At 38.2% G+C, this 19,210-nt stretch overlaps 1 protein-coding gene across 2 annotated transcripts in view; it reads left to right on the top strand.

The window, feature by feature from the left end:
• The window catches only part of TTBK2 (tau tubulin kinase 2), a 132,002-nt gene that overhangs the window by 100,182 nt on the left and 12,610 nt on the right, over positions 1-19,210 (top strand). For both annotated transcript variants that reach the window (XM_045539634.1, XM_045539627.1), the window contains 3 exons: positions 4,647-4,863; positions 12,362-12,573; positions 14,335-14,923. In XM_045539634.1, coding sequence (XP_045395590.1) covers positions 4,647-4,863; positions 12,362-12,573; positions 14,335-14,923 — 1,018 coding nt within the window. The remainder of the gene's footprint in view (positions 1-4,646; positions 4,864-12,361; positions 12,574-14,334; positions 14,924-19,210) is intronic.

The following is a 19,210-nucleotide window of genomic DNA, read 5'->3' as shown; positions in this document are numbered from 1 at the left end:
TTAGTGTGCTACTATCAGTTCAAGACAGATCAAGTGTACAAAGAATAAGAAGATAGAAGACTTAAACAACATAATCAATAAGCTAGATCTTATTTATATTTTTTTACTCGACACCCTAATAATAAGAGACTATACTTTCAGCTCAGTTGCCCCTGGAGCATTCACAAAAATTGATCAGATATTAGGTCACAAAGAAATATAAAGAGTTCCACAAAGTAGTAGTATTATACTATTTGATCACACTTCAAGAAAATTAGAAATTACTAACAAAAATAAAAATATCAAAGGCCTTTCTACCTGGAAGTTTAAAAACCTCCTATTAAACTATAGTCATGTACCATATAATGACATTTCAGTCAATGACAAGTCACATATATGATGGTAGTTCCATAAGATTATAATACTGTATTTTTACTGTACCTTCTTCTGTTTAGATAAATAAATAATTACCATTGTATTACAGTTGCCCACGGTATTCAGTACAAAAACATGTTATCACAGGTTGTACCTAGGAGCAATAGGCTCCTAGCTATGGTATACCGTATAGCCTACGTGTGTAGTAGGCTTGTATAAGTGAATTCTTTGATGTTTGCACAACGATGAAATCACCTAACAATGCATTCCTCAGAATGTGTCCCTGTTGTTAAGCGACACATGATTGTGCTCTTGGTTGAAAGGGAAAATACAAAGTGAAGTTATAGAAAAAAAATAGTGATAATGTAAACACTATACATCAGAATCTATGGAATCAATTTAAAGCAAAGATCAGAGGAAAATTCATGACATTAAACAAGGAGTACATATGTTGATTTGTCTTATTACTGATGATATTAATGGTGATAATGTGGTTGAGGTGGCCAGGTTATTCCACTGTAAAATTAGTATTTTTCTCTTTGTAAGTAATACGACTCTTATGGGAAGATACTTTGCAACTGTGTTTCTTGTTTCTCATACTTTTGCCTACTCATTTTAGCATCCATTAGTGAATCTTATCCACAAGGCTAACCATGTACTATCTGGCCCTCTATAATTTTGCTAACCTCTTAATTATCTTCATTTGCAAATGATATGGTGTAGTACCTAGAAACCCCTAGAGAATCAGTGTTAAAGAGAAAAATCAATAATGTATGTCCCACAACGGAATTTTTTAGTAGAGGGAGAATGAAAGTTCAGGAGAAGGTAAGAGGACCAGGAGTCAGCAAAACTTATCTGTTAAGGGCCAGATAATATTTGTGGGCTATGCTGTTTCTCTCGCCACTGCTGTTGCGTTGTAGTGCTAAAGCAGCCATAGACAATCTAAACAAATAAGAGTGACTGTATTCCAATAGCAGTCTATTAAAAAAAAAATCGTTGGGCAGGCCAGATTTGGCCCACAGACCCTACTTTGCCTTAGATTACGGGGAAGGGAATACAAAGAGGATGTCCATTCTTACTACTTTGCTTGTTATCTCTCTAGTTCATCCACACACCTTCTTAATTTTTTTCTTTTTCTTTTTTTTTTTTTTGAGACAGAGTCTCACTTTGTTGCCCAGGCTAGAGTGAGTGCCGTGGCGTCAGCCTAGCTCACAGCAACCTCAAACTCCTGGGCTCAAGCGATCCTACTGTCTCAGCCTCCCGAGTAGCTGGGACTACAGGCATGCACCACCATGCCCGGCTAATTTTTTTTTTTTATATATACATTTAGTTGTCCATATAATTTCTTTCTATTTTTAGTAGAGACGGGGTCTCGCTCTTGCTGAGGCTGGTCTCGAACTCCTGAGCTCAAATGATCCACCCGCCTCGGCCTCCCAAGTGCTAGGATTACAAGCGTGAGCCACCGCGCCCGGCCCTTAATTTTTTTCTTAATCTGCTCTAGTTATACCTTGCCTGCAGACACAGACCATGTGCTAATAAAAATCTCAAATATACCTTCTTGCTCATTTATATTGCTGAACCTGATGTAAGTTTCCTGGGAAGGAATCATTTCTTTCCATATCTCACACTCCAGATTTGGATCAGAGTTTAGGAAATGGAAGAAAATAGTTATTATGGGAGGAGTAAAAAGTGAGAAATAAATGCAGAGGGAGAGGAAAGGGATGGAAGAGGAACCTGAGTCATGTGGGAGAGAGCCTGTGTGGAGAAGATGGATGAGGAGTTCCTTGAAGTAGGTGGTATTATACTGAATCATAAGAGATGAGAGGGAAACTAGGATTGAATAAAAATAGAAGCAGTTTCATAGGTGGAGATGTCGTTTATTTCCTGTGGAGTGGAAGAAGAAAATGCCAAGGAATTGGGGTAGTTGGAAAGAAGCAGGATAGCGACTAGACATAAGGGGGAAAAAGGATTTGCAAGAACCCTGAGTGATTAAAATGGAAAAATAGGTAGGGATAGTAGACTAAGCTTCCTGAGTTCAAATATTCATTCACTTGCCTTTCTCTTCCTCAGGAATAGAGGGAATTCTTTCCATAAACATTTGGATTACCATGTAGTACATATATGTTAGTGTCCATTGTAATTCTTGCATCAGTAAATACATTATATTGAACTCATCTGAAAAATCGGTTAGTAGCCAATTTATTTCTGGTCTTTCATTACCTTTAAAATACATCTGCTTATTTAAGTTCTTTTAGGCCAAACTACCTTTTAAATATGCTCTCAGTGTCAGAACTACAGGGACGTTTTTACAAGGTTTTTTCCTGGGAGCCATTGTCAGTGCTTTTCTAGATTACATACCTATAACCTGTGGATAGAGAGATTCATCTTCTAGTATTGACCCATTTAGGCAGGGATGGTAGTAAAGGTCATCAAGTCAGGTGGAACAAGTCCCTGAAAAACCACTGGTCTTCTCACAGCAATATGAAGTACTTATGATACCTGTGCCAGGATATAACTGTCACCCTTAGAGAGGGATTCACCAAGGGATTTGTATTTTGTCACTCACAGTAATTACATGCGTCAGTATAATCTACTGAAGACTCATTTTTTCTACCTTTAGACATTCTAGATCACTTAAGAAGCATTTTATTGTATGCTAAATATTGTGTTCAGTCAGCAATATTTAAAAAAAACAAACTAGTATATAGAGTCATGGAACATTAGAGCTATCGGGGGCCTTTTCGCTTAGTGAATGATAACTGGAAACTAGAAAAGCCCCTCATGGACCAGTAGTATAGGGGAGAGATGAGCAACCATATAAATAGGACATAGAATTACTTTGAAAGAAATATTAATACATAGAGAAATACCAATTACTATTTTCTATTTTTTCCCCAGGTCAGTTTATGCAGAACTGTATGAATTGTCTAATTACAGAATTTCTAATTTTCCCTTTAGGGCAAGAATTTTCTTCCTCTTCTTTATGTTGCTAGGGCCTTGCATATAGTAGGTGCTTAGTAAAAAGTCTTGTAAGTGAAAAAGTAATGCATATGTCATGCTATAAAAAAGTAACATAGGTGATTGATCTGACACCTATTTATTTCCTTATGGCACTGTGAAAGTCGATTATACAAATTGAGTCACTCTTGTCATACCCAACTAAATCAGAGTTGAGAGGCCGGGGAGAAAAAGTACTTAGGGCACCTAGCACCTGCTCCAAGAATCGAATTGTCCACAAGCCCAGCTACTGAAACAGCCTACTGTAACCTTAAGGCCGGTTTTGCCTGGTAGCTGCTGTAATGACCTGCTGTGACTCTATGACTAGTTTTACCTATCACTATCATTCGCCAGTCAGAGCTTACCAACTCCCAAAAGCTTCTCTACTGCCAATGAGAAGCTTCTATAGTGCCAACTGAGCTTTCTTTCAAAGGAATAGGTAACATTTTTCTAATACAACCCTAACCTTTTCTTTGTTCTTCCGACATACTGAAGACCCGCCTGGTCTATGTGTATGCTCGAAACGCAAATCTTGCTTCCCAAATAAAAAAATAATTTAGAGATTCACCTCTATATTTTATTTTGACTTTGACAACACCTAACGTTTTCCTGTTTATAACTACTTTTTATTCTCTAAGAAAATTGGGTAAAGAGCTAGGTGTGGTGTCTCACGCCTGTAATTCCAGCACTTTGGGAGGCCGCGGTGGTGGGAAGATCACTTGAGCCCAGGAGTTCAAAACCAGCCTGGGCAACATAGCAAGACCCTGTCTCTACAAAAAAAAAAAAAAAAAAGAGAGAGAGAAGGAAAAATGGGTAAAGAGTAGAAGATGTTATTATAATTGGCAAAGACTTCTTGGAAAATAGACTAAATGTTTCTAACTTTTAAAATGATTTCCAAGCTGGGCATGGTGGCATATGTCTGTAGTCCCAGCTATTCAGGAGGCTGAGGTGGAAGAATCACTTGAACCTAGCAGTTCAAGGCTGTAGTTCACTGTAATCGTGCTTGTGAATAGCCACTGCACTCTATCCTGGGCAACATGGTGAGACCATGTCTCAAAATAAATAGTCTAATCAGTGAGTTATTGTATTAGAATTTATATTTTAAAATCATCTTGAAAATTCTATGGATCAAAATTTGTTTTATTTTGTAGAATTGGCATGACCCAAGTTTTCAAAGTGTTTTTTTTTTACTCTCTTAATTATGCATGGACTTCATCATTTAAATCCAGAAACAAAACATAGAATAATCTCATAGTAATTTTTGATTCTACTTTTTTTTCTCCCCTCATTTTTAGAATTGCCAATGCCACTCCCATCCCAGGAGACTTGCTTCGAGAAAATACAGATGAGGTGTTTCCAGATGAACAGCTTAGTGATGGGGAGAATGGTATCCCTGTTGGTGTGTCACCAGATAAATTGCCTGGATCTCTGGGACACCCTCGTCCCCAGGAGAAGGATGTGTGGGAAGAGATGGATGCCAACAAGAACAAGATAAAGCTTGGAATTTGTAAGGTGTGTATTTCTTGCATAGGAAGTGATATTTTCCTATGTGCTTATTATTTTTCTCTTATTGTTACAGCAAAGTATCATGACTCCCAATTTTGAATGAGAAATGGACAGAACATTGTTCTGCTAGTTATTCAAATATTTGTAGTTGTATGTTCTGATGCTGTGAAAAAAATAAAAATAAATAAAAACTAAAAATATTTGTAATTGCAATATTATGGCTAATTTGGCCCATAACACTTATGTTGTAGACACCAAAAATTAATCTTCATCTTATATTTTATGGAAAACATGAAGGTATTTTTAAAAAGTGACAAGACACTGAGACTAAAAGAAGAGACATATCTATAGGACAGAAATTAATAGTCTTTACAAATAATGTGACAAGACTGGGCCCTTTCTTTAATGTGCACCAGTGGAGCTATGAGTACCCATTGTGAACACTGTCTCAAATGAAGGTAGAGAAGTGAGGTTGAAAGTGGAAAGCATCTCTTTTTGTGCCCTTCCTTCTATTCTCCCTTTGCTGCAGCAATGGGTCTGGTCATCATCCTTGGCATATGTATCATGCTGTGTAAACCTATATGTGGCTCTTGTTCTATAATCCTATCTTTCTCTCCTCAATAAACCTTGTTTTGATGCTTGCTTAAAAAAAAAGGCCAGGTGCAGTGGCTCACCCCTGTAATCCCAGCTAGCACTCTGGGAGGCCGAGGCAGGTGGATCCTTTGAGCTCAGGAGTTTGAGACCAGCCTGAGCAAGAAGCGAGACCCCATCTCTACTAAAAAAAATAGAAAGAAATTAATTGGACAACTAAAAAAAAATATATATATAAAAATTGGCCAGGCAAGGTGGCGCATGCCTGTAGTCCCAGCTACTCAGGAGGCTGAGACAGGAGGATTGCTTGACGCCAGGAGTTTGAGGTTGCTGTGAGCTAGGCTGATGCCATGACACTCTAGCCCGGGCAACAGAGTGAGACTCTGTCTCCAAAAAAAAAAAAAAAAAAAAAGTGGAAAGCATCAAACTGATCATGAGCTGAAGTGATGTTGAATAAATGATATGATTTTTTCTTTATTAGAATTTCAAGCAGGTACACTTGTCAGTATGGGGAGAGATACAGATCTCTGAATTATTTGGCTCATTTTTAGTTATCCTTGGGTATATTATCTCTAAACTTTTCCTTGACCTTCCTGTTTCTTGTCATATCCCCTTTCATAGAAGATAAGATGAAGATAATGGATTGGAGAGGCAGTGAATTATAAATCAGTTAGTTTTTGGTGCTATTTAGGTGTTTTTATAAAGGTTTGATTGGGAAAGAGTTTAAACTTACAGGGGTGAAATGAGGTTTTGGGCTCATACCTATTAACATGATTGATAGAAAGTTGGCTAGTCATCCTTTATGAATGGGAAATAGATCCTGACAAGGATCTTCTATGATCAGTTCTGAGGAGCTTAGCCTATCTTTGGACAATTGTTAAAACTGTATTATTTATTTATTTATTTTGTAAGAGACAGGCTGTCATTGCTGTCCAGGCTAGGGTACAGTGGCTGTTCACAGGCATGATTATGGTATACTCTATCCTCGAACTCTTGGGCTCAAGTGGTCTTCCCACATTAGCCTCCTGAGTAGATGGGACTATAAGCATGTACCACTGTGTCCAGCTAAACTATATAATTTAAAAAGTTAGCTTAAGGTTATTGTCTTAGTCTGTTTGAGTTGCTATAAAAAGTACCATGAAATGAGTACCTTATAAACAACAGAAATTTATTTCTCACAGTTCAGAAGACTGGGAAGTCTAAGAAGGAAGGCTAGGCAGATTTGGTATCTGGTGAGGGGCTCTTTCTGGCTCCTCCTTGCTGTGTCCTCATGTGGTGGAAGGGGCAAGGGTCTCTCTTGAGCCTCTTTTATAAGGATGCTATTGTCATTCATGAGGGCTCTGTCTCCATTATCTAATCACCTCCCAAAGGCCCCTGCCTCCTAATACTATTACTTTGGAAGTTTGAATTTCAATATATGAATTTTGGGGGGACATAAACATTCAGACCCTAGTAGGTATATACTTTCAGTCATGGGAATCATTTGCAAAAACATTCTCTGCATAGATATGATAGGCTACAATGTGAACTGGTGTTGAATAAGCACTATCTGGACCAATAACAATCAGGAATGAGTAGCAAAAAGTAAACAGGGAGCTGATGTCAGATTTTTGTACTATCAACTGTGGCTGTCTTCATGGTATCAGGAACAAACTGTTCTTATAGCAAAAAATTACTAGTGACATTCTCAGTTATCAGTCCATATGGATATCTGTGTATGTGAGAGAGTGAAATGGCACTTGACATAGAAGAACTTGATTACTTTAGTTTTCTGTCTTTCACCCATTGTCATTATTTAATCTCAGTGAAATTTAAATGGCAGATGGTTTTAACCCTAAGTCATTGCCCATTATTTGTTATTATGGTGATATGCAGTTTTCTTGAATTTATAATGTATGCTGCTGTGTATTGCAAGCTCTCTACTCATTTTGAATATCTAGATAAAACATTAAGCTAAATATTGAAGAGAAGCCATTGGCTTCTGGATTTATTCATTCTTACATTAATTCAACAAAGTTTAACTGACCACTTTCTTTTTTTTTTTTTTTTTTTTTATATTAGTTTACATTTTATTTTTTTTTATTTTTTTTTTTTTATAATATATTTTTTTTTATTTCAGCTCATCATGGGGGTACATAAGTTCAGATCATATACATTGTCCCTGTCCCGCCCATCCCCCCGAGTCAGAGTCCCAAGCGCGTCCGCTCCCACTCTCCAGACAGTGCGCCTGGCACTCGCCATGTATTCATACCTCGATCCCCTCCCCCCCCACCTCCCCGGGTCTGCACCCTCAGGCATGACCATTCCCCAGAGGGTGCGCAATGCTCTCGTCATGTAGGCATACACCCATCCCCTCCCCCCACCCCCCCCATCCCAGTCTGATATCCAATTGGTATCCTTCCCTGATGTACATTTAGGTGATGATCAGGGAAACCAGTTTTCTGGTGAGTACATGTGATGCTTGTTTTTCCATTCTTTGGATACTTCACTTAGTATAATGGGTTCCAGCTCTCTCCAGGAGAACCAAAGAGATGTCGTATCATCGTTATTTCTTATAGCTGAGTAGTACTCCATGGTATACATATACCACAGTTTACTAATCCATTCGTGGATCAATGGGCACTTGGGTTGTTTCCACATCTTTGCGATTGTGAATTGTGCTGCTATAAACATTCGGGTACAGGTGTCTTTGTTAAAAAATGACTTTTGTTCTTCTGGGTATATGCCCAATAATGGAATTGCTGGATCAAATGGTAGGTCTACTTGAATCTGTTTAAGGTATCTCCATATTGCTTTCCATAGGGGTTGCACTAGTTTGCATTCCCACCAGCAGTGTATGAGTGTTCCTGTCTCTCCGCATCCACGCCAACACGTGTTGTTTTGGGATTTTTTGATAAAGGCCATTCTCACCGGAGTTAAGTGGTATCTCATTGTGGTTTTGATTTGCATTTCCCTGATGATTAGGGATGTTGAGCATTTTTTGATACGTTTTTTGGCCATTCTTATGTCTTCTTTTGAAAAATTTCTATTCATGTCCTTTGCCCATTTTTTGATAGGATTGTTTGATTTTTTCTTGCTGATTTTCCTGAGTTCTAAATAGATTCTTGTTATCAGTCTTTTATCTGATGTGTAGTATGCAAAAATTTTTTCCCATTCTGTAGGCTGTCTGTTTATTTTCGTGACTGTTTCTTTGGCTGTGCAGAAGCTTTTTAATTTAATCAGGTCCCATTCGTTTATTTTTGTTGTTGCTGCAATTGCCTTAGGGGTTTTCTTCATAAATTCTTTGCCTAGACCAACGTCTGTGAGAGTCTTTCCTACATTTTCTTCTAGAATTCTAATCGTTTCCCATTTAAGGTTTAAATCTGTTATCCACCGTGATTTGATTTTTGTGAGAGGTGAAATCTGTGGGTCCTGTTTCAGTCTTCTACATGTGGCTATCCAGTTTTCCCAGCACCATTTATTGAATAGGGACTCTTGTCCCCAGAGTATTTTTTTGTCTATTTTGTCAAAGATTAGATGATTATATGAGGATGGTTTTATATTTGGGTTTTCTGTTCTGTTCCACTGGTCTGTGTCCCTGCCCTTGTGCCAGTACCAAGCAGTTTTAAGCACCACAGCTTTGTAGTATAGTTTGAAGTCTGGCAAATCAATACCTCCCATTTTGTTTTTATTGCTTAAGATTGCTTTTGCTATAACTGACCACTTTCTATTTGCAGTTTACTAAGCTAGATGCTATATAGTTTAAGATACATCTTTTACCTTTAAGGAGCTTACAGTCTGTCTGAGTAGATGTGTATGTACACAACCAAATGTAGTACAAGACAGAACATTGTACAAAACAAGAACATTAAAAGGAATTGGCATACCTAGAAATAGAGGTGAGAGTTGGGAACATGCCTTATGGAAGAAATGATTGAAGTAGAAATATAAGCAAAAATGTATAAATGAAAAAGTACATGAATAGAGATTGTAACTTTAGTATTTTACTGGTCATCTAGGAGAAAAATTCTAAGTTCTAAGCAGCTTTTTTTTTTTTTGAGATAGAGTCTCACTCTGTCACCCAGGCTAGAGTGCTGTGGCATCAGCCTAGCTCACAGCAACCTCAAACTCTTGGGTTCAAGCGATTCTCCTGCCTCAGGCTCCCGAGTAGCTGGGACTACAGGCATGTGCCACCAAACCTGGCTAATTTTTTCTATTTTTAGTAGAGACAGGGTCTCACTCTTGCTCAGGCTGGTCTCAAACCCCTGAGCTCAAGTGATCCTCCCACCTTGCTGTCCCAGAGTGCTAGGATTACAGGCATGAGCCACCGTGCCCAGCCCCAAGCAGCTAATTTTATCATTTAAAATCTTATACTATATATAAAAGATTATATATGTATCATTTCAAAGCATAATAATATAAGCATGTACACCCACCATCTGCCCCAAGAACTGGAACATTTTAACATATACTCTCTATATTTGTGCTTCTACTCTATCTCCACTGAGATAACCACTATCTTAGGTTGACTTTCATAGAAGCAGAGCCACAAAACAAACCTTAACAAATTTAAAAGAATTGAAATCATACAGAGTATGCTCTTTGACCATAGTGGAATTGAACTAGTAATCAATAATAGAAAGACAATAGGATAATCTCTAAACATATGGAAATTAAACAGCATACTTCAATGTAATCCATGGATCAAAGAGGAAGCCTCAAAGGAGTTTTTTTTTAATTACATAGAACTAAATGAAAGTGAAATTACAACATATTAAAATATGTGGTATGCAGCTAAAGCAGTGCTGAGAGGGAAATTTACAGCACTAAATGCTTACAGTAGAAAAGATATAAACCGTCAGAAAAAGCATTGTGTGGCTCGGTCCCATGGTGATCCCCCAAAGTGTCCCTCACTTTTGGGGGCCCGAGATTCTATGCTGCCTATCTAAATGAAGTTGGTCTCCTTATAAAGTCCTAAGGTGAATTCCTGTGATTTTATTTTGCCTTGGCATACATTTTTGTCTTCCTCTAGCACACTCAACAAACTCCTTATTGAAGGGGCTTGGATTTTCTCTCTATGCTTTGAGATAGGGATTGCTACCCTGTTTTCTCTCTATGAGGGCTTGGATTATATATAAAACAAACCGTAACTTGTTCTGTTTTCAGGGGCATGGTTTAAATCCAGCTGTCCTTTTGGACTGGCAAGTTTTGCCAGTCTCATGACTACAGTTTTAAAATCAAGACTATAGTCTTTGTTATGTATGTTTATTTTTTATTTTTTATTTTTTTGTTATGTATGTTTATATCTTTATGTATGCATGTATATATGTCTTTATTGTTTATGATACCAAATTAGCTTATAAGTAAATAAATACTCAAAAATTAAGTAAATAAGCCCAGATGCTTTTCAAGTTCACATGGCTTTAGTAATCTTTGATAAATAAAGATAAGTTAAAAAAAGTACAAAGTTTCAGATCAATAATCTAAATTCTACCTCAAGAAACTAGAAAAAAGGCCGAGCAAGGTGGCTCATGCCTGTAATCCTAGCACTTCGGGAGGCTGGGCAAGAGGAAGCTTGAGCCCAAGAGTTCCAGACCAGCCTGGGCTATAGCAAGACCCGTTCTCTAAAAAAATTAAAAAATTAGCTTGGCAAGATGGTTCATGCCTGTGGTCCAGCTACTTGGGAGGCTGAGGCAGGAGGATTGCTTGAGCCCAGGAATTGGAGGCTGTAGTGAACTATGATAAGGCCAGTGTACTCTCTCCTGGGCAATGGCATGAGACCCTGTCTCAAAAAAAAAGAAAGAAACTAGAAAAGGAAAAGCAAAATGTACCTAAGAGAAGCAAAAGGAAAGAAATGAATATCTGTTTTATAGCATCACTAAAGTTTTGATATGTTAAGTTTTTATTCTCATTCTGTTCTAAATATTTTTCCATATGAACTTTTTTCACTCATAAGTTATTTTAGTGCAAACGAGTTTAGAATTCTTACATCTTCCGGGTGAACAGAAGTTTTGCTTTTCATTATATAGTGACCCTTTCTGTTCTATTCTTACTATTAATAATTTTTTTCTGGCATTAAAGACTATTTTGTCAGATATTAATACAGGTAGGCTAGCTTGCTTTTGGGTAGTACATGCCTGATGTATCTTTTTTCATCTTTTATCTTTCTATCTCTTTCTGTCCTTATTGTTCTATCATAACTTTTGTAAGTGGCATTTAAGTGGACAATCTTTTTTTTTTCTTTGAGACAGTTTCGTTCTATCACGTGGGCTAGAGTGCAGTGGCCTCATCATAGCTCACTGCAACCTCAGACTCCTGGGCTCAAGTGACCTCCTGGTGATATACTAGACTGAAAATAATACTGAAACTGAGTATAAATTAAGAAAACTCATTTAATAAAGGGTTAATAACCAGGTGTGATGGCTCATGCCTGCAATCCTAGCACCCTGGGAGGCCGAGGTGGGAGTATCACTTGAGGTCAGGAGTTCGAGACCAGCCTCAGCAAGAGCGAGACCCATCTCTACTAAAAATAGAAAGAAATTAGCTAGACAACTAAAAGTAGAAAGATAGTAGTTGGGCAACTAAAAATAGAAAAAATTAGTTGGGTGTGGTGGCACACTTCTGTAGTCCCAGCTACTTGGGAGGTTGAGGCAGGAGAATCGCATGAACCCAAGAATTTCAGATTACTATAAGCTAGGCTAATGCCATGGCACTCTAGCCCAGGCAACAAAGCGAGACTCTGTCTCTAAAAAAAAACAAAAAAGGATAAATAAAGGGTAAGAATGTAATGAAGTAAACTAGCCAAAATATCCTAATCTTCTGATAACACATGTAATCATTTGTTTATGTTATTAATACTTTGAAAGCTTCAATGATTCCTCCCATGTGTATTGGCTGGAATGTTTTTCATGGTATTATTTTATATTTTGTCTAGGCTGGTACTGAAGACGAGAACAGTCATGGTCAAGCAAATGGTATTCTCAATGCTCCAAGCCTTGGTTCACCAATTCGTGTCCGCTCAGAGATTACTCAGCCAGACAGAGATGTTCCATTGGTGCGAAAATTACGTTCCATTCACAGCTTCGAGCTGGAAAAACGACTGACATTGGAGCCAAAGCCAGATACTGACAAGTTTCTTGAGACCTGGTATAAAAGAATAGTTTTTCTTTCTTTTTAAAGCTTCTGAGGTGTTAATACCATTATTATGTTGTTGTTATATATTATTATGTAAAGCCTTTCAAATAGGAAATTCTTGGCCAGGCATTGTGGCTCATGCCTATAATCCTAGCACTCTGAGAGGCCAAAGCAGGAGGATTGCTTGAGATCAGGAGTTTGAGACCAGCCTCAGCAAGAGCGAGACCCCATCTCTACTAAAAATAGAAAGAAATTAGCTGGGTAACTAAGAATAGAAAAAAAAAAAATTAGCTGAGTGTGGTGGTGCACGCATGTAGTCCCAGCTACTCAGAGGATTGATTGAGCCCAGCCAGGGCAAGAGTGAGACCCCCCCATCTCTAAAAAAAAAAAAAAAAAAATACAAAAATTAGCCAGGTGTGGTGGGGCACACCTGTAGTCCCTGTAGTCCCAGCTACTCGGGAGGCTGAGGCAGGAGGATTGCTTGAGCCCAGGAGTTTGAGGTTGCAGTGAGCCATGACTACGATGAGGCCACTGCACTCTAGCCTGGGAGACAGAGCAAGATAGTATGTCCAAAAAAAAGAAAGAAAGAAAGAAAAAGAAAAGGGAAAAAAGAAATTCTTGCATTTTTCTGACAGTGATTCCGTTAAGCTTTCATTGTCATCTGTAGTTTCAATTATCATTATCCTGTGAATTGTCTTCTAACATTATTATTAATTCTGTAGCATAGCCTTTGGCTTTGGAAGCTGTAATCTCATAAGTTAAATGAACAGTTCTGTAGTGACTTCATTTGGAAGATGATCTCTTTCAAACAATGGTATAGAGTTAGAGAGGGCGTGATAAATATGGCATTAGGTAAGAATGAGGGGAATACATGGAGGAGGGATAAAGTAATTTATACACAAGGGAGAGGCAGTTCAATTCAATTTGGTGAAGACCTTCTATGAGGAAGGTAATGTGGGAAAGTAGATACCAATAAGTTTATCATTCTTGCCCTCCACAGCTCACAGTCTACTAGAGAGATGGAAATGTAGAACTTCAGAGAGCCATACAAAGATAAAGACTGTTTATAGTTTATGGTTATGAGGCACATTATCATTATAACAAATTTTGATAACAGAAGATAGAAATGAAACTTTAAAAAGAGTTTGGGATATATTTATGAATAGCATTAAGACCTAAGTGCCCTTAATAGTAGTCACACCCATCAACGATGGCTACTACTGGCAATGACATATTAGGTTAGAAGGACCATGGATTTGACTAACATGGTAGATACTGTGTCCCAAGACAATTCAGCCATTTCTGGCCTGCTCCAATCTAGCTTCCATTTTAAACAGTCCTTGACATATGTGTGTTCTTCCTCACATAGTAATCATTCAGCCTCATAACTATGTTATGTAAACACATGTCTACATGTTAATATAATCAAAAGAATGGAGTAAGGTTGGGGCAGTGTTTTAAACATTTTGAGTTGTGGCTAAGATTGGGAGTAAAAGAGTGCAACAGGGATAAAAGCTTAGTTTGGTGAAAAATTAGCTTAACAAAAAAAGGAAACTAAAAGGGCCAGGCTGAGGAAAGAGGTGAGCTCCATCTTCCAAAGCAAGATTATGGCAAGTGGAGAAAAACATTATCAACCCTGTAAAACTTTCCTTATGCTTTATCTATATTTTCCTCTTTCATCTTTGTATGAATATTAGTTTTGTATAGAACTTATATGTTATGTAATAAATATTTCCCTAAGACAATTGAGTAACTTCTTTTCGTTTCCTTAAGCCTGGAGAAAATGCAGAAAGATTCCAGTGCAGGAAAAGAATCTATTCTCCCTGTTCTGCTTCATAAGCCTTGTGTTCCTACTGCGTCCCATACTGACCACGTCTGGCACTATGATGAAGAATATCTTCCAGATGCCTCCAAGCCTGCTTCTGCCAACACCCCTGAGCAGGCAGATGGTGGTGGCAGCAATGGTTTTATAGCTGTTAACCTGAGCTCTTGCAAGCAAGAGATCGATTCCAAAGAATGGGTGATTGTCGACAAAGAGCAGGACCTTCAGGATTTTAGGACAAATGAGGCCTTAGGCCATAAAACAACTGGAAGCCCTTCTGATGAGGAGCCTGAAGTGCTTCAAGTCCTGGAGGAATCACCTCAAGGTGAAAAGCTCCGATTAGGCCCTTGGGCAGAAGATGATCATTTCAAGAAGGAAGCTTCAGGTGTGGTCTTAGAACTTTCTGCGGAGTGCCCTGCCACTGCTACTTCAGAACAGTATATAGATAGGCTGGAGCTCCAGGCTGGAGCTGCTAGTCAATTTATTGCAGCAACACCCACAAGTCTGATGGAGGCACAAGCGGAAGGACCCCTTACAGCGGTAAGAAATTTGTTTCTGTCATTTTTCTCCATTATCTACTCAAGGTGCTACTAAGAAAGGAATAACAGTTGATCAACTAAGATTCTTCAGTAGAGGCCTAATTTTGGCAAATGGGTATAGGGAGTAATGTTTGGATTAAGTTCCATAGTCAGCCCTCCAATATGAAATTTTTCAAAACTAGGATTTCCTTTCATTGTATCAAACTCAATACACAAAATATCATTATAACCTAATTTCAAGATAACATTTATAATTAGACCACAAGAACTATCTATGTATGTGTATATATATATATATATATGATATGACTTTTGAAAATTTTATGGCCAGGTGCGGTGGCTCACACCTATTATCCTTGCTCTCTGGGAGGCCAAAGTGGGAAGATCGCTTGAAGCTAGGAGTTCGAGACCAGCCTGAGCAAGAACAAGACCCCATCTCCACAAAAAATACAAAAATTATCTGGGCGTGGTGGCACGCACCTGTAATCCCAGCTGCTCGGGAGGCTGACGCAGGCAGGAGGATCGTTTAAACCCAGGAGTTTGAGGTTATAGTGAGCTATGATGATGCCACTGGACTCTAGCCAGGGTGACAGAGCAAGACTCTGTCTCCAGAGGAAAAAAAATTCATAATTCTAGAGATTTTTTTACGATACATTTGGTGAGGAAAGGCACATTTAACCATTCATGGTTTGTTGTTTACACTGTATACTGTTGCTAAGCTTAAGCTTATTCCCTTTCTCTTTTATAAACTCCATCCAGAAATTTCTCATATTTTACATTACTCTTAAACAATAGTTTTCCAGCTTTAATAGCCACTGTTTAAAATGCAGAGTCCCAGGCTTCACTTCCAGAACTTCTGCTTCAGTAGGTCTAGGGTAGAGTGAGCTCAGTAGTCTTCATTTTAACAGGCAAGTAAAGGCAGTAATGATACAAGTCTTCTGCAAAGGAAACTTGAGGAGACACTACTGTTTACTCTCAGTCTTAGGCATTCAGCTAGAGGAGCCTGTTACTGGTAAGCAGTGATGCCCTGGATGACTGTGTGAGCAGGAGGAGCCCCAGAAAAGCAGAGGAGGGAAATAAAAGCCAGAGAACCCAGACAAAAGGAACTGAGTTCTCAAATCTTGGGCACCCGCAGGTGCATCTGTCCTTTTATGGTGGGAATTACCAGGTTTCCTTAAATTTCGTAATCATCTAGCAGCCAGCCCCCTTCCACCTCACCAGAAACAGCATTGTTCCCCAAACTGAATGTTTTCTATTAGAACACAACACATGCCAGGTGTGAAATGGTACAAAACAATACCAAAGAAATTTCATTTTGTATATAGTTCTGAGGAATTTGCCTGTGCAAATAAATGTTTATAGGGAAATAAATGTCTGCCTGTTTCTTCCCCAATCAGTTAGTTAGTTGGTCTTTCCCTCTTTCCCAGTTAGGCAGGTTGTTCACAGCATAAAGGGGCCTAGCCAAGGAATCAAATTGGAGCTGAAATCTAGCCCAAACTTTACTTTCCAAACTGTATGTCTTGGCACAGAGCTATTTCCTCTTTGAAGGGCATAATTTTCCACATGTGGGCTGAAAGCACATCCTACTGCCTCCCTCTCTCCTTATCCTATCCTTTTTTTCTACCCTACCTTTCCCCTTTCCATTCATTCCCTCTTTGTACTTTTCCAGGTTCACTTTCTTCTTTTCTCTGACTCTGTCATGCTGTGTACTAAAGATTGTTCAAGCAGCATTTTTCCAACAGCGTTCTGGGGTGCCTCCCTTCTTAGAGGCTTTCTGAAGCCTCTGCTCTATTTCTCCTAGTATTTTTCCCCCTCTTTCATCAGTGCTGTCCTGTCCACAAAGATCATTCTCATAGTTATCTTACACTATCTGCAATGTTTTCTCTGTCAAGTTGTTGAGAGGATTATACTCAGGCATTTATGTATTTGATAAGTTTGACTTTATTTCTAAATATCTTTAAATAAAATTATTTTTCTTAACTAAAAGTCTTAATGAAATATCAGCTGCATCACTTGCATACTTATTTCTAAGATGTTAAACTTCCCATTTCCTTTATTTTCTTGGGCTTGGGATAAAAATATATTTATCTTGATTTTCTTCCTGAGGATTAAACTTTTGCAAAGCAGTTGTTATCACTTCCCTAACTTACCACACATACATTTAATAGGGAATGCTGCCAATAAATCTCTCTAGATCTCTTGCAGCTCTGACTTTATACTCTATCTTGAACAATGTGGTAAACTATATTACTGTTCCATCGGAATATTTTAAAATAAGACATATTCTGATGGGAAACTGAGTTTGTTAGTTTGTATCTTTTTTAATCAGGTTTATTTCTTTTTATGATGATATGAAGGGAAAATGTACTGATATCTTAATATACAGAAATAGGCAAAGCAAAAGTTTAAATATGTGTAAGTATAGTTGGCATATTAAATTAACATGATAGGAACTTCAAGCACTCTTCAGTTCTCTTACTGTATTAATCCAGATTTGTGAGCCTTGTTTACGACTTCCCTTATCCACATACATGAAACCACTGGTTATCAAATAGCCTGTATAAAATTTTCAGATGATGTATTTTGAAAGATGGATTCATTTACTAGATTGAAAAGAAATTAGTTTGGGGCGAATTTTGGAAATTAGATTTTTCCCCAGGATAAATAGTGATGAAATTAATCTACTATAAATCATTTCTTAAAAAGATGCTGAACAACATCGGTTTATAGGGAGTAAGATAAGACTAAGTTTTGGCTTATAGAAGAAATATTAAATTACATTTTGATTAGCAAATGGAGAGACAAAGTTAAACTCGCATAAGTGAAAAAGTATAGAGAAGAAAAAGAAAACAACTCACATTGTTTCCAAAAGAGATCTAAGCAGTGGTCCAGAATGACAGTAACTATAGGAAAGAATGTGACCAGTTTTATGTGATATTGAGTAAACACTGTTGGTAGGGAGAATGATGGACTTGGAACAGTGATGCTGCAGAAATGGAAGATTTACTCCTTACGGAGTATGAAGGTAGATTGTACCACATGATCTTTTAGTTCTAGATAGTCCTTCAGAAAGCCAGGGCATCATTTTAATATTACGTTTAGAAACAGTATAAATGTGACTGGGGCCAATAACACCACCTGTATGTTATGGATTGCTGTATAACAAATTACACCAAATTTAATAGCTTTAAACAACAGTCATTGCTTAACACAGTTTCTAAGGGTAGAAATGCAGGAGTGGCTTAGTTCAGTGGTTCTGGTTCATGATCTCTCACGAGACTGTTGTCAAGCTGTCAGCAAGGGTTGAAATCATCTGAAGGTTTGACTGGGATGAGAAGATCCACTTCCAAGCTCACTGACATGGCTGTTGGTAGGCCTCAGTTCCTTAATGGCTGTTGGCCAGAGGCTTCAGTTCCTCACTATTTGGGGCTCTTCATACTTGACATGACATCTGGCTTTCCCAGTGAGTGAGGAGAGAAAGAGACAAATAGGGGAAGACAGATGGTGAGAACATGTCCCTACCAAGATAGAAGCCACAGTCTTTTATAACCTAATCTCAGAACAGATATACCATCACTTCTGCCATATTATTTTGGTCACACAGACCAACCCTGTACATTGGAGGAGGGGGCTACACAAGGATATGAATCCCAGGAGGCAGAGATCATCGGGGACCATTTTAGAAGCTAGCTATCATATTACCTTACATTTATATTTTAAAGAATACTTCCATATTTGATCTTAACAGCAACTGCATGGAGCAAGCAGAGGGAATATTATTATCCCTTTTTATACTGAAGACACCAAGGTTCAGGACAGGGAGATGATTTGTGAAGAGTCAGATGACTGGTGAACTAGGTGTTCTGTCCCTCATATGGGAGATTGTACCTCACACTAGTCTCTGTCCCTCACACTAGAACATTGTCAACATAGTGAAAGGCGTTCCTCATTGACTTGTTTCTTAGAGATAGAGCAGAGGAAAGGGGGTATAAAATAATGCACATAGAGTGAGCAGGACCAAACAAAAGAGAGTAGCAGAATTTTTTATAATCTGGCTGTTAGCCAACATCCATTGAGAGAATTTCTCTGACTATATTTACAAGAGTACTAATAACATTTAAATTAGTAGTTAATTACATTGCTTTAATTCTTTTCTTTTTGTTTCTTCAGGCTTGCTAAGTGTCTGCTAAGTTACAGGCTTTATGCCATACTTCAGGGATAAAAAGTCAGCACCAACCTGGCTGGTTGGCACTGAAAACCTACATCTAATCAGTTACCTTAACCTGAA

The sequence above is a fragment of the Lemur catta genome, chromosome 1 (assembly GCF_020740605.2).
Source record: "Lemur catta isolate mLemCat1 chromosome 1, mLemCat1.pri, whole genome shotgun sequence".
Classification (NCBI taxonomy): Eukaryota; Metazoa; Chordata; class Mammalia; order Primates; family Lemuridae; genus Lemur; species Lemur catta.
This window is presented reverse-complemented; position numbering and strand designations above follow the sequence as displayed.